This window comes from Rhinoraja longicauda, chromosome 1 (genome assembly GCF_053455715.1).
Source record: "Rhinoraja longicauda isolate Sanriku21f chromosome 1, sRhiLon1.1, whole genome shotgun sequence".
Classification (NCBI taxonomy): domain Eukaryota; kingdom Metazoa; phylum Chordata; class Chondrichthyes; order Rajiformes; family Arhynchobatidae; genus Rhinoraja; species Rhinoraja longicauda.
The window spans coordinates 56834614-56851228 of record NC_135953.1 but is presented as its reverse complement, the minus strand read 5'-3'; the positions used below and the strand labels follow the sequence as shown (position 1 = coordinate 56851228).

At 41.2% G+C, this 16615-nt stretch overlaps 1 protein-coding gene across 4 annotated transcripts in view; it reads left to right on the top strand.

The window, feature by feature from the left end:
- The window catches only part of LOC144592787 (cationic amino acid transporter 2-like), a 97368-nt gene that overhangs the window by 73156 nt on the left and 7597 nt on the right, over nt 1-16615 (top strand). For 2 of the 4 annotated variants that reach the window (XM_078397808.1, XM_078397817.1), the window contains exons 7-9: nt 2456-2595; nt 9185-9287; nt 12215-12426. In XM_078397808.1, coding sequence (XP_078253934.1) covers nt 2456-2595; nt 9185-9287; nt 12215-12426 — 455 coding nt within the window. Of the gene's footprint in view, nt 1-2455; nt 2596-4637; nt 4775-9184; nt 9288-12214; nt 12427-16615 lie in introns of all 4 variants that reach the window. The other 2 variants (XM_078397827.1, XM_078397836.1) reach the window with 2 other exon arrangements.

Below are 16615 nucleotides of genomic sequence, written 5' to 3'. Positions count from 1 at the left end.
TTTGTTTACATGGCATCATCTGCAAATGCTTTACTTTGCTTTAACTCGGTGCTGTACTGTGTGGATTTAGCAGTGTGTTTAGTAATTTTTCTGCTAATAAAGTTAAGGTTCTGTTGGGTTCATGTGCCATTTATAGGTTAATGTGCAAATTTCTTAACAATCTTAAGTATGCCGAAGCTTTTACTGCTTTGCTTTGTGGCGTAAATGTGTATATCAGAGGTCTTGTTTTGTCATATCTCCAAACTGTTTGGAACTGGTGTTTAAAAATACGTTTATGAGCTGCAAATCCTGATTTTCTTTAAAGCGGAGTGAATATTTTATCAGAAGAGACTTTGTGCCTTTACAAAAATGCATTTCCAATAATCTATGAATCCAAAAGTATCCCCAATTTAATTGACTTTGGTTCTGAATAGCAGTAAAATTCTACGTCATAATTGTGAGCTAAAATAGAAACAGATACAGAATTTTTAAGAACTAATGTATTAATCAATATTTTAAGAAGGTTGGTTGGAAGTGTCAATTGCAGCACAGTATATAATGAATGACAGCAGATCAGCCAGCCTTCCATTCACATTACTGAGAACAGGGTTCAGATTTTTCAGCCAGCAGTTGAAGGAGAAGAGGCTTTGGTGGAGAGACTCCCCTAAATCAGTAATTCCCTTCTCAAACCACATATTGCACTATTGGGTGGAGTTGGTGGAGGTTGCTTCCTGCTGTCTGATAACATGAAGCAAGCTGACAATCCTTCATCTTTGACATTGTAAGGGATACCTCTTTGAGTCATTCTGCACAATTTATTATATGTTTAAAGTACAGAATATGCAGCAGAATACATTAAACATTTCACTGAATTAATGTTTCAGATGATTTTTTTTTTAACCAGTTATAAGGATTTAGCTGGCCATCAATAGATTTAGCTCTGAAAATGAAGTTAATTTTCATTGTCAGGTGATAAATAGGGATTTTTGAAGTGGCATCTGGTTATCATCACACCTTATTTTATTTAATTAGCCAATGGAAAAATAATTTAAGCAGGGTATATACTTGGTAGCTTTTCACTAGTGTCAAATTTAGCATTGAACAGTTGTAGCAGTTAAAATCACCCCATGATTTACTGTATGTAAATGAAATTACATTTTTGTGATTTTTCTTGTTGAAATTGCTATTTTAAAATATTTGTTTGTGAAAACTTCAAGGAGAAGCATTTTCTAAAACTTTCGGATATGACTAACATTTTTCTCTTTCCACATCTGAATGAAATCAAATTAAACTCATTTTTATAAAATGATTACACTACCGGGCTCTACATAATGGTTGCTGTTTGGCTAGAATGAATATAAATCATGTTTGGTTAACTTGTGTGGGTCTAGCATGCCTAACTGATTTAATGGAACATTTTCACTATTTAATCTTTTAAGTGAAAGAGAAAGAACATTGGAACTTCCACCTTAAGAGCCACAGTGTATTTACAGTTAGTTTACAGTACATTACAATAATGAGGTTCCTCTTGAATCACCTTTGCAGAACTTCTAACAATTAGCAATTATGAAATTGTTGTTGTTGGTGCCCAAGAGATTGGGAAAGTGGAGGTTAAAAATGTCATAAGAAAAATAAAATAATTATTTTAGCCTCAGCAGCATTGAATTTCTGATCCTCTGGCTTGTCCACAGAATAGCATTATAAACAGTGCCTTGTTTTATCTGAAGGATTTCTCCTGATTTACCCCACCCCTGCACAAATTAACCGAAAAATGGCATTTAAAAAGTTGAAAGTGTTTGCAGTGGGATTCTGCCTAAGTTTGAATGGGAATAAATCCAGACTGTTATGTATATTTTATAAACAGCTTTTATTCTTGTTCCCTTGAAAGCACAGACAGCAGTAAGGAAATGAGCTGAGAGCACTGACAGCATTTCCCCCGCTACCGGGCCTTGCTTAAATAGCCATTCTTTGTGTGAGTCTGTGAGCATGGACATATGTTAGTTATGAAGTTATCCCGTAGGAATGATATCACATACAGCCAAAATCTTACTGCGATTTAATACACATGCTCACTTTCTGCAGAGCCCCAAATAACTCTTTGCCTTATTCATTTCCATTAGACAGGTCAAACAACGTGCCTAAAACGTATATCCTTGTTACAGTCAATAAGATGCTGGTTGGCAATGAATTCAGTGCTTTAGTAGTATTACACCAGGCAATGTCATTTGTCATTAGGCACTAATAGAATTCAACAACTTTATTCTGAAAATATAAATACTATTTCCCATCAATAAAAAAATGTTATTTTATTGTGAAGAACACATTTTAGTGAATTATGCAACATATTTCCCACTGGATAAGGAGAGTTTAGGATCTTATGTAGAGCCCTAAAGTGCGGTTAATTTTTCATTAGTTTACTGCATACCTGGTGTGACTCTGACTTGCAGCATTGTGCATGTCTTTCCTCTTCATTCAGTCTGCTTGGTTCCATTTTCCCCATGCCTCGCGTAATCTATGCTATGGCTGAAGATGGGTTGCTTTTCAAAGTTTTAGCCCGCATCAATTCTAAGACGAAGACTCCAGTTGTTGCCACAATATCGTCAGGTTTGGTTGCAGGTGAGACTTTGTAACTGGATGGAAAAAAAGAAAGTAAAATTTGGGATCTGAGTTAATGAACAAATGTAGAAAAACATTGTCATATGGTCAGTGCATTTTTTTGTTGCCACACAAATTTAATTTTCCATGCAGACTTTATGCTGCTGTTGTTTTCTTCCATTCCCAATTGTTCTTTTTTTTCCAAAGCAGGGAAGTTATAATATCAAGAATAATATGAGAAATCAAGTTTTCTCGCTAAACTGCACATTCTCAGTTTGGTATTTATCAGAATAAACATCCTTCTTCCTCACTAAACTGAACATTCTCAGTTTAAGATTTTTCTTCTTAGAATCATAGGCTTGGAGGGACAATGTCACAATTGGCAGAAGAAAACAGAATTATGGATGACTTTGTTCACACTCCAGTTTTGTTCTAAAATAGATGATGAGGACACTTTTGGCACCATGGATTCTTCCACATACAGCTCCTGGATGGGGTAGCACTTTGATAGGTGGTGTGTTCTCCCTGCTGTCTATGCAAGGCTTCTGTGTGCTCCTGATGCTTCCGAGTCGTAGAGTCATACGGCACAGAAACAGGCCCTTTAACCCAACTCATCCATGCTGCTGACCAAGATGCTCCATCTCCCTTCATTTGGTCCATTTTTTTCCTGAACCTTTCCTATCCATGTATCTGTCCATATATATTTAAAACGTTGTTACTGTACCTGCCTCAATTACCTCTTCTGGCAGTTCAGTCCATATACCCACCACCATCTGTGAAAAGGTTATGTCTAGGGTTTCTTTTAAATCTCAGATCCCTATTAAATCTTTCCCCTCTCACTGTAAACCTATGCCTTTTAGTTCTTGATTCCCCAACCTTGGGAAAAAGATTCTGTATTTTCATCCTATCTATTATTTTCGTGATTTTATACACATCTATAAAATTAGCCTTCAGCCCCCTACGCTTCAAGGAAAAAGTCTTAGGCTGCCCAATCCCTCCCTATAGTCCAGGCCTTCAAGTTCTGGCACCATCCTTCAGCTCGAGGTTTTCAATACCTTCCTGAGTGTATCTTCTCCACTTTGAGATGTCGGAGGTCAGGTAGTTGCAAAAGTCTGTGAGAATGTCGTACTTTATTTAAGAAGTACTTGAAGCATATCTTTAAATCTTTTCATCTGGTCATTTCTTCACATGACAAAGCTCTTAGCAAAATGGAAATTTGGTGTCTTTCATGTGAACAGATAGCCTGCCCAATGGTCTTGCTAAATATAATTAGGGCCTTAGTGTTAGTGTTGGAGTTGCTGTCCTGAAAGGGAATACTGATATTGGTTTGCTTATCAATAGAACAGTACAGCAAGGCAACAAACCCTTCAGCCCATCATATCTGTACCAACCTTGAAGCCAGTTTAAACCATGTTCAGGAATACGAGCTTGGATTATGTTGCTCTTCTCCCTGCCTATTCATTTGACTGTCCAAATGCCTTCTGAACATTGCTATTGCATATGCTTCCACCACTTCCCCAGTAGTACATTCCAGCCATCTACTGGTCCTCGTGTAATCTATTATATGGCCAAATGCTGGTTGTGAAGTAACTCTGTAGGAGTTGTTGCATTTTGGGAAGTCAAACCAGGGTATGTCTTAAGAGTGAATATTAAGACCCTGGGCAATGTCGTAGAACAGAGAGTACGTACAAAGTTCACAGGAAAACAGGGCGGTGAAGAAGGTGTTTGGAACAATAGCGTTCATCAGACAGGGAATCGAGTACAGGAGTTTGGTGTTATGTTGTAAGTGTACAAGAAGTTGGTGTTGCCGCACTTGGAGTATTGTGTACTCTTTTGGTTAATCTGCACCAGGAAAGCCTTCCAAGAAATGCTTAACTTTCCATCCAAAAAAAAGACATGGTCTTTTAAATTAAATACCTGAATTCAATGGTCAAAAAAATGCATCAAACGTAGAAAAATAACCTAACCATTGACATTGGCAATTCTATATTTGTTATTTGTATCCATTACCAGTGTGCAATGCTGAATGTGTTTTGTTTGAACTTTCACCTTTTTCTTTTTAGCCTGTTGGGGTCTATGTTCCCATTGCCCAGAATTATGTTTGCAATGTCACAAGATGGTTTACTGTTCAATTTTCTGGGAAAAGTGAGTAAGAGGCAGTCACCAGTTGCTGCAACAATGGCATCAGGGGTCATCTCTGGTAAGCGGATGCACCTTGTCCCTCCCCCAAAGGGACCTCGTCTATCAAAAATCATGCCTGGGCTTGATGTGCTATTCCCTGAAGCATGCAAAATCCTGGTGGCTCCATTAATCACGTGGTGAGGATTGTACTTGAAGTAGGTATGCCAGGTTCAAAGGGCAACAATTACAATTCTGTGGGAGAAATTGCACTGTAATCTCTTTTGCACTTTAGAAATCAATTTTTTTCAAAAAATCTGGCAAGTATTTAAGAGCCTGAATGAGAGTGCTTAAATTAATTAAACAAAAATACTTTTAGATAAAGGTATTTTCTGATGAAAATGTTTAAAAATAACCTTGCATACCTAGCTGATGGCAATTGTTCACATGGATATTAAACAGTATATGAGATTAAAATATGCCTTTTTTAATTAAAAAAACCAGAGCATAGACAATCATCATTTCAAGTTTTTTTTAGTAAACCAGATGAAGCAAACTGGCATCAAAGAGTTTTGCAGCTCATTAAATTACTTCACTTCTAATCTGTGAAAAGTCTGGAGCACTATTAACTTCTATTAAACATTAATTCCAGCAACTTAAAGGCACATGGTTTCATTTGTTAATGTTTAACTTTCAGTTAATAAATCGCATCATAAGTTCCTGAGACAGATTATTTGGTTTTCTGGTAGTGTAGTATTACCCTTGCTTGACTTATAATGGACAGCTTTCTCATAGGTTTCAAATATTCCTTCCAGAAAATGTGTTCATATGTGCTAAATTAGCAAAGTTGGGATTTTGAGGATCAAAATTAGATTCATGGATGTTGGCCATTGAACAAAAGCAAGATCTTGACATTTTTACCGGGAGAAAAGACTCCAAGATACTTTTGAAAATTATAACCAAGTAAAAGTCCACCCAAGAAGTCATCAGGAAAGGAGATTGATGCTATGATGAGGAGGTAGTTTTAAGAAGTGTTGTGAAGAACTAAATGTTTAAGGAAATTTTTTTCAAACCTCATGTCATTAATCGCACAGCTCCCATGGTGGGGCAATGTTAATGGTGGATGCACAGAAAAATAGGGTTGGAGAAATGCAGAGATCTTGAAAAATTGCAAGGCCAGAGGAAGTCATAATGAAGAGAAGGAGTAAGACTGATAGTTGTGGACGTGAAAATTTTAAATCTGTGATATTGTTGGACTGTTCACAATAGGTGATGGCCAAAGCTTTGAATAACATAAGCTTTAATTTCTGAATCAATCGATGTCTAAGGAATTCTGTTAGATTTTTTTAATATATGGGTTCAAAAGTGAACCTAAAAGTAAAATCTGTTCCTTGCAAGTAGAGCTTGAGAGCTCATTCTAATTGGCTTAAAATGTTAATCTTCCACAAGTTTTCTGTAGTATTGCCAAATCTTTGCTAACTAAGTAAAATAGAACCAGACATATTGAATAAGCTCTGACTTGCATGGTCAATTGTCACAATATTTTAAATCAAATAACAACTGGTAGATTGTAGTGTAAAACAAAGTGCTGGAGGTACTCAGCAGGCCAGGCAACATCTGTGAGTGATATCCCTTCCCTTGTTTGAGGGATGTCCCCACTGGACTCAGCCCCTTCATGTCCAGCAGTGGAAGGACCCTGGAGTCTAGGCCTTCTTCACAGAGCCTTCAATTGGCTGCACCGAGCTTCAGTGCATCCCTTAGTGTACTCCTGCAGGTCAGCAATATTGCTATATAATAATAATAAGCATTTATTTTATATAGCGCTTTACCAGGTGCTCAAAGCGCTTTACAAAAACAGTCATAACATAAAAAGAAACAGACACTGTGCTGGAAGACCAACGTGTTTCAGGCAGAAATGTCAGTGTGTCAGTGTAGGAGAGGCAAGAGAAAGAAGGGGCTAGGAGGGTAGTACTTGAAATTGGAGACTGTTGAGTTATAAGCTACACAAGCAGAATATGAAATGCTGCTCCTCCAGTTTGCATGTGGCCTCACTCTGTCAATGGAGGACGGCGAGGACAGAAAGGTCAGAATGGGAAGTGGAGTAAAATGGTTAGCAGCTGCGAGATCCAACAGGCCTTGACAGACAGAGCATAAGTGTACAGCGAAATGGTTGATAATCTACACTTGGTTTTGCCGATATAAAGAGGCCACATTTGGAGCACCGAATGCAATATATGATACTTGAAGAGGTGCATATGAACCTCTGTTTCATCTGGATGGAAGTGAGAGAGGAGGTATAGGGGCAGGTTTTACATCTCCTGCGGTTGCAGGCAAAAGTACCTGGGGAGGGGGCGGGTTGGGTGGGAAGGGATGAATGAACCAAGGAGTAGCAGAGGAAGCGCTTTCCATGAAACCAGTGGCATCAGGAAGACTGGTGATGGGATCATGTTGAGAATGTCAGAGAATGATGTGTGGCCACAGAGGGTGAAAGGTGAAAACCACAGGAACTCTATCGTTGTTCCACCTGGGGGGAAGGGCGTGGAGGGGTGAGAGCAGAACTGCGGGACACAGATGAGATGTGCAAGTACTCCATCAACATCGGGGAGCAGCAGGAGTGAGGTCACAAACAAACTTAAAGAACAGCATCTCTTATTCTGCTTGGGTGGCTTACAACCCAACAATATTGTCATTGAATTCTCCAATTCAGGTAATGGCCTCTTCACCTCCTACATTTCCATGCCCTCCCCCAACCCAGTGTACACACATTTCTCCCATCCATCCACTTACCCTCCTTACACTCACCTTCTTACACTCACCTTCTATTCCCAAGTTCTGCATTTCCCTTTTATCCTTCCTGTTTACCCTTCCATAATTCCATTGAATACTATCCATAATTCCCCCTGCTAGCTTTAAATTTCACTCCTCCTTCTCTCCTTATCTTACACCCATTTTGTCTCCTTTTCACATCTTGCCTATGTCACTCACTGCACCTATCTGCAAATCATATGCCCCCCGCACCCCCCCACCTGTATCTACCTCTCACTTTTCGGGCTTTGTCCTGTTCCCACCTCCTTTTTCCAGGTTTCTCCCCACCCCCTACACCAATCAGTCTAAAGAAAGGTCCTGACCTAAACCGATCTGTCCAATCCCCCCAACAGATGACGCCTGATCTCCAGAGTTCCTCCAGCACTTTGTGTGTTGCTCAAGATTCCAGCATCTGTAGATTCTTGTGTCTCTCTGGCAGATTGTAGTCTTTCGTCCCTTTTCGTTTGTACCTTTATTGTGCAGTTTTGTGACTTTCTAAGATTCACTTGGCGAACAAAAGGTGAAGGGAATTTGTTGCCATGTAGATCATTGTGATTCGATGGAAATGTGGGTTGATCAGGTATTTGTTAAAAAGCAAAAAATATGGTACACTGCTTATTTGAGGATGTGTGTAGTCAATTAGTAGATTACAATGGTGATGAACAAAGTTGTGATTGGCTCATGTAAGTTGTATTTTTTTAATGTGTCGTATTTATTATTTTAATTGGAGCTGGAAACCATTGCCTCGTAACTTCTCATTACCCAATTAGCAATGTCAATTAGAAAAGTGCAACAAACCTAGAAATTAGCAATATCTAATTTGGCACATTGTTTTGGCATTGCACCTAAATTAAAAATCATTTATGTAATTATGACCAAATGTGAATCTGAATTTTTAATTGTTTTTCTTATCATATCTGTCTTGAAACCATAACAGTTTTTAATCTCCATTACTGTTTTTTGTATACTTGTGAATAAAGGCCTTTCCAGAAAATCTGAGTGTAATTGAGGATTTCTCTTTTAAGTTTAAGTTTCTTAATGCTTGATAATTATTGCCTGGGAATGGATTACCATCAACCACGAGCGGATAGTAAGTTTTACCTTGTTGATTAATTTTATCACCAGCAAAAAGCATTTTAAAAACATGAGCAAGTAACATTTTATGAATCAATTAAATTATTGGATATTTTAATACTTTGATTAGTCTAAAACATAATCTACCCATGTCAGCTATGCAGATAGATCCACGTTCAATGTTATACTTGTATCTTTACAAGCCACACCAAACAACAGGCTCCAAAAATTAACTTTATTTAAACATTAGAAAAAGGCAGGCACTATAGGACAAAGGACTACTCCCGTGTATTGTCCAACAATTTTAATGACTGTAAACTACAATTGTACTTTGAAGATATTTCATGAATTGCACAACCCTTATGCAAGTCAGGATAAAATGACCATACAGTGTGCAAATTATGGAAAAATATTAATTTTCTCTTTTGACAGTGTTAACTTGTTAATAATGAGGGTGCTGGTGATGGAATTAAAAGAGTGGCTGGAAATGTTTTCTGCATCTGTTAAGCAACCATTCATTAATATCAGATGGAATCATTTCTAAATGTAAATGTCTTTCTCTGCACCTTCATTTGTTTTAACACAACTCATGTCCTGGTGAATTTTTTGGCAGCTGTCATGGCATTTTTCTTTGATCTTAAAGCCTTGGTGGATATGATGTCCATTGGGACACTCTTGGCATACACTCTGGTAGCAGCATGTGTACTTCTCCTCAGGTAAATATTTATATCTTATCAGAGTCTTTGACCAGGACTGATAATTCAGTGTCTGTGCATCTGACCTGAGTATTTCCAACATTTTTTGCTTTTATTACAGATTTCCAATATTTGCAGGTTTTTAATTTTTCATTATGCAGGAGGTGGCTACTCATCTCATCACTTTTGTGCAGGATTTTTTTGTAAATGATTGAGGTGCTCATTCATAGCAGCCTGAAAGAAGCAAGGGAGGTGGATACGGCAGAGAAAAAGGCATTCAGCATGCTTGCCTTAATAGTCTGGGCTATTGAGTATAAGAGTTGGGGTGTCACGTTGCAACAGCACAACATTTTAGCAGGCTATACTTGGAATTTCATGTACACACCCCTCCCAACAGTTCCGAATTTGGTGGAAAGTTTCCACTGTCTTATATCATTTCCGCTATTCCGATTTCGCCTCACATTTTTCCGCAAAACAGTCGGTAATTGCAATTTGTCAATTCGGCCGCGAGAGGTCAAGAGGGTTCCGCGAGAAATCCCCCCGCGCCCTGGAAGTCTCCCTGAAAATGTGGCACGTAGGCTGGGCAAGGCAGCCAATCTCAACCTCATTGGGACTTCCACGGCCGATCGGTGGGTTGAAGTTGCAACCTGCGGCCAGGGCTCTGGAACTCCAGCCCAGCTGGAGCCAGCACATCTATCCCCATAGCCGACTTCCTTGGCCAGTTGGATAAACCAGCGAAGCCCTGGCACCATTCCCGAACAATGTGTGCAGTGTGGAAGGGCGCATTATCCTGCTGAAAGAGGCCATTGCCATCAGGGAATACCATTGCCATAAAGGGGTGTACCCGGTCTGCAACGATGTTTAGGTAAGTGAGACGTGTCAAATTGACGTCCACATGAATGGCTGGACCCAGGGTTTCCCAGCAGAACATTGCCCAGAGCATCACACTCTTCACCGGCTTGTCATCTTCCCACAGTCGGTTCGGACCAGACGGGATACCCTTCGTTGCACTCGTGCATCGATGAGCCTAGCACCCTGTCGCCGGTTTGTCCCTCCTCGGACCACTGTCAGTAGGTACTCACCACTGCTGACCGGGAGCACCCCACAAGCCTTGCCGTTTCAGAGATGCTCTGCCCCAGTCGTCTGGCCATAACAATTTGGCCCTCGTCAAAGTCGCTCAGGTCTTTACTCCTGCCCATTTCTCCTGCATCCAATACATCAAGAACTGACTGTTCACTTGCTGCCCAATATATCCCACCCCTTGACAGGTGCCATTGTAACAAGATAACATTCAGCATAGCGGAGGGCATTCAGCGTAGGTTTACTAGGTTAATTCTCGGAATGGCGGGACTGTCGTAAGTTGAAAGACTGGAGCGACTAGGCTTGTATTCACTGGAATTTAGAAGGATGAGAGGGGATCTTATCGAAACATATAAGATTATTAAGGGGTTGGACACGTTTGAGGCAGGAAGCATGTTCTCAATGTTGGGGGAGTCCAGAACCAGGGGCCACAGTTTAAGAATAAGGGGTCGGCCATTTAGAACAGAGATGAGGAAAAACTTTTTCAGTCAGAGAGTTATAAATCTGTGGAACTCTCTGCCTCAGAAGGCAGTGGAGGCCAATTCTCTGAATGCATTCAAGAGAGAGCTAGATAGAGCTCTTGAGGATAGCGGAGTTAGAGGGTATGGGAAGAAGGCAGGAACAGGGTACTGATTGAGAATGATCAGCCATGATCACATTGAATGGTGATCCTGGCTCGAAGGGCCGAATGGCCTACTCCTGCATCTATTGTCTATTATCTATAACCAAAGGTATTCACTTCACCCATCAACCTTTGGCTGATCAGTGTATATACACACACACATTTTATTTATATATATATATATATATATGTATATATATATATATGTGTGTGTGTATGTATATAAAAAATCCAGATACTAATCCAAACCATCAAACTACTGTAGATCCCATGTATCTTAATTTTCTAGATCAGCCTACCAGGTGGGACCTTGTCAAATACCTTACCAAAGTCCAGGTAAATACCATCCACTACCTGACCTTCCTCAATCACGTATCGCCTCCTCAAAAAACAAAAATCCTCTCCAGTAACCTTCCTACCACTGTTATGCGGCTCATCAGCCTATAGTTTCCTGGATTATCCCTATTTGCCTTCTTAACTAAATGACCAACATTGCCTACTTTCCATTCATCAGGGACCTCACCTTTGACTAAAGATGATGCAAGATGGACACACAGTGCTGGAGTAACTCAGCAGTGTAAGAAAATAACTGCAGATGCTGGTACAAATCGAAGGTATTTATTTCACAAAATGCTGAAGTGACTCAGCAGATCAAGCAGCATCTCAGGAGAGAAGGAATGGGTGACGTTTCTGGTCGAGACCCTTCTTCAGACTGATGTCATGGGGGCGGAACTCAGCAGGTCAGGCAGCATCTTTGGAGAACACGGATAGGTGACCTTTCAGGTGAAAACTGTTCTTCAGACTTCAGAGAGTCTGAGATGTGTCTCAACCTGAAATGTCACCTATTCATATCCTCCAGAGATGCTGCCTGACCTGCTGAGTTACTCCTGCACTTCTTTCCACTAGTTTCCAAAATGGGTCGTCCAGACACTTCTGAGCACAGAGCTTAGAGATGCTGGTGATTAGCTCAGTTTTGTCTACCTAACTGAAGACGGTAATGAAATTAACAATGGGAAGAGTAGCAACAAAATGTCTCGACCTGAAACGACACCTATTCCTTTTCTCCAGAGATGCTGTCTGATCCGCTGAGTTACTCCAGCTTTTGGGGCTATCTTCGGTTTAAACCAGCATCTGCAGTTCCTTCCTACACAATTTTTTTTTTTTTTGAGTTTATATTGTATTTGTAGAATCTGATTGTAGAATACTTGGTTTCTTTTGAAATTATACTTTGTTTTAAACTAACGAGGTATCAGCCAACTTCATTCTACAAACAAAAGAATTGTTCAGACGGGGAGAACCTTTCAGCTGAGGAAGATGGTGAATTAGATGGAAATGCATCGGAGTCCCATTTGACTGTGCTCAAAGAACAAGACCTCAGCTGTTCATTGCTGCTGAATCCCTCAGTGGTTCCAACAGAACAGACCTCAGCAGTGGTATATGGATGTGTGGGGTTTATAAGTAAGTATTACAACGGATTTGATTATTATCTCTCATGCTATTTTTATATTGAGCCCAGGATATGCAGCACCACCTTTGTGTTGTTGCTTTTCTAAAATGATAGATTTTAAACCACTGCAAACTTAAAAAAACACATTACTAAGATCCTCAGAATGTCAGGACTTATACTTCCATACCTTTTGCCCAATGGAATAGGGGAGAAGAGGGAGTGGCCAGGGTGTGATGTCCTTGATTATGCTGCTGGCCTTGCCGAGGCAGCATGAAGTATAAATTGAGTCAATGGAACGGAGGTTGATTTGTGGGATAATCTGGGCTGCGTCCACAATTCGCAGCAATTGTGGTCTTGCGAGTTACAGACAATGAGACGCAACAAGTCTACTTTGGAACTAGTACAACGACATGGGTGGGAGAGAGATGGAGAGAGAGGGGATGCAAGGGTTACTTGAAGTTAGAGAAATCAATATTCATACCGCTGGATTGTAAGCTGCCCGAGCAAAATATGAGGTGCTGTTCCTCCAATTTGAGTTTGGCCTCACTCTGACAATGGAGGAGGCCCAGGACAGAAAGGACAATGTGAGAACGGGAAGTGAAATTAAAGTGTTTGCCAACCGGGAGATCAGGTAGGCCCAGGTGGACTGATATATGAGTCCACACCTTGAACAAAGAATACAGTACATGAGATTGGGGGTGGTGCAAGTGAACCTCTGCCTAACCTGAAAGGACTGTCAGGATTCCTGGACAGTCGAGGGAGGTGTAGGGACAGGTGTTGCATCTCCTGCGGTTGCAAGGGAAAGTACCTGGGGAGGGGATGATTTGGGTGGGAAGGGATGAGTTAGCCAGGGCGTTGTGGTGGGAACGGTCTCTGAGGAAGGCGGAAAGGAGTGGAGATGGGAAGATGTGACTAGTGGTGGGATCCCATTGGAGCTGGTGAATTTTTTTTGGAGGATTGTGTGTTGTTTGCGACGGCTGATGTGAAAGGTAAGGACTAGGGGTACTCTGTCCCTGTTGCGACGAGGGGGAGCAAGAGCGTGGGTGCGGGATACTGAGGAGACACGTGTGAAGGCCTCATCTATGATGGAAAAGGGGAACCGCCATTCCCTAAAGAATGAGGACATTTTGGATGTCCTAGTATGGAACACCTCATCTTGGGCACATATCCAGTGTAGATGGAGGAATTGGGAGTAAGGGATGGAGTCTTTGTAGGAAGCAGGGTGGGAAGTAGTCAGTCAGTAGGTTTATAATAGACATCAGTCGATAGCCAAGAGTCAAGCGTGTTTTATTGTCATGTGCCCCAGATAGAACGATTAAATTCTTACTTGCTGCAGCACAACAGAATATGTAAACAGAATATGTCCATCTCCTCAGATGGGGATGGTGAGATCAAGAAAGGGGAGGGAAGTGTTGGAGATGGTCCAAGTGAATTTGAGTGCAGGATGGAAATTGATAATGAAGTTAATAACGTCCATGAGTTCTGCATGGGTGCAGGAGATAGCACTGATGCAGTTGTCAATGTAACGGAGATAGAGTTTGGGGATAGGGACAGTGTACACCTGGATGTATTCAAAAGAAAGTTGGATAGAGCTCTTAGGGCTAACAGAATCAAGGGATATGGGGAGAAACCGGGAATGGGGTACTGATTCTGGATGATCAGCCATGCTCATATTGAATGGCGGTGCTGGCTCGAATGGCCTACTCCTGCACCTATTTTCTATGTTTCTATGTAACATGGATTATTCAACATACCCTACAAAGAGGCAGGCATAGCTGGGGCCCATTGGAGTACCCATAGCTACGCCTTTGATTTGGAGGAAGTGGGAGGAGTTGAAGGAGATTTTGGTAAGAGTGCAGAACAGCCCCGTTAGGCGCAGGAGAATGTTAGTAGTGGGAAATTGGCTGGTTCTGTGGTCGAGGAAGAAACGGAGGGCTTTAAGACCATGGTGGGAAATGGAAACTGATGGAATTGTTCTGAGAGCCAGCATTGATTTTGCAGGAACAGATTGACATCTAATTTTTTTTTAATGAGAGTATACAAGATGCATTTTTTAATATTTTGGCTCTCTAATTCAGACTAGTACTAATTTCTGGACTAGTACTTTTGGGAATGTTGACCATCAAGTCTACAAACTTTCTTAATGCCCCTCAGTTTTATTCTTGTCTATTTCTGTGCAATACGTGTGGCATGCGTTGCTGATTTGTTGCATGCTGCTGGGAGAAAAGATGAGGTACGGGGAGAAAAGATGAGGTACAAGGGTAAACTAGCCAATAATATAAAGGAGGATAGCAAAAGTTTTTTTAGGTACGTGAAGAGGAAAAAAATAGTCAAGGCAAATGTGGGTTCCTTGAAGACAGAAGCAGGGGAATTTATTATGGGGAACAAAGAAATGGCAGACGAGTTAAACCGTTACTTTGAATCTGTGTTTACTGAGGAGGATACACACAATCTCCCAAATGTTCTAGGGGCCGGAGAACCTAGGGTGATGGAGGAACTGAAGGAAATCCACATTAGGCAGGAAATGGTTTTGGGTAGACTGATGGGACTGAAGGCTGATAAATCCCCAGGGCCTGATGGTCTGCATCCCAGGGTACTTAAGGAGATGGCTCTAGAAATAGTGGAAGCATTGGAGATCATTTTTCAATGTTCTATAGATTCAGGATCAGTTCCTGTGGATTGGAGGATAGCAAATGTTATCCCACTTTTTAAGAAAGGAGGGAGAGAGAAAACGGGTAATTATAGACCAGTTAGTCTGACATCAGTGGTGGGGAAGATGCTGGAGTCAATTATAAAAGACGAAATTGCTGAGCATTTGGATAGCAGTAACAGGATCATTCCGAGTCAGCATGGAATTACGAAGGGGAAATCATGCTTGACAAATCTACTGGAATTTTTTGAGGATGTAACTAGGAAAATTGACAGGGGAGAGTCAGTGGATGTGGTGTACCTCGACTTTCAGAAAGCCTTCGACAAGGTCCCACATAGGAGATTAGTGGGCAAAATTAGAGCACATGGTATTGGGGGTAGGGTACTGACATGGATAGAAAATTGGTTGACAGACAGAAAGCAAAGAGTGGGGATAAATGGGTCCCTTTCGGAATGGCAGGCAGTGACCAGTGGGGTACCGCAAGGTTCGGTGCTGGGACCCCAGCTATTTACGATATACATTAATGACTTAGATGAAGGGATTAAAAGTACCATTAGCAAATTTGCAGATGATACTAAGCTGGGGGGTAGTGTGAATTGTGAGGAAGATGCAATAAGGCTGCAGGGTGACTTGGACAGGTTGTGTGAGTGGGCGGATACATGGCAGATGCAGTTTAATGTAGATAAGTGTGAGGTTATTCACTTTGGAAGTAAGAATAGAAAGGCAGATTATTATCTGAATGGTGTCAAGTTAGGAAGAGGGGATGTTCAACGAGATCTGGTTGTCCTAGTGCATCAGTCACTGAAAGGAAGCATGCCGGTACAGCATGCAGTGAAGAAAGCCAATGGAATGTTGGCCTTCGTAACAAGAGGAGTTGAGTATAGGAGCAAAGAGGTCCTTCTACAGTTGTACCGGGCCCTGGTGAGACCGCACCTGGAGTACTGTGTGCAGTTTTGGTCTCCAAATTTGAGGAAGGATATTCTTGCTATTGAGGGCGTGCAGCGTAGGTTCACTAGGTTGATTCCCGGAATGGCGGGACTGTCGTATGTTGAAAGGCTGGAGCAATTAGGCTTGTATACACTGGAATTTAGAAGGATGAGGGGGGATCTTATTGAAACATATAAGATAATTAGGGGATTGGACACATTAGAGGCAGGAAACATGTTCCCAATGTTGGGGGAGTCCAGAACAAGGGGCCACAGTTTAAGAATAAGGGGTAGGCCATTTAGAACGGAGATGAGGAAGAACTTTTTCAGTCAGAGAGTGGTGAAGGTGTGGAATTCTCTGCCTCAGAAGGCAGTGGAGGCCAGTTCGTTGGATGCTTTCGAGAGCTGGATACTCTTAAGGATAGCGGAGTGAGGGGGTATGGGGAGAAGGCAGGAACGGGGTACTGATTGAGAGTGATCAGCCATGATCGCATTGAATGGCGGTGCTGGCTCGAAGGGCTGAATGGCCTACTCCTGCACCTATTGTCTATTGTCTATTGATTTAGCCTACCTCTCTGCAATAATTTTCCCATATCTCTTTATTACTCCCCTTTACCCGACACA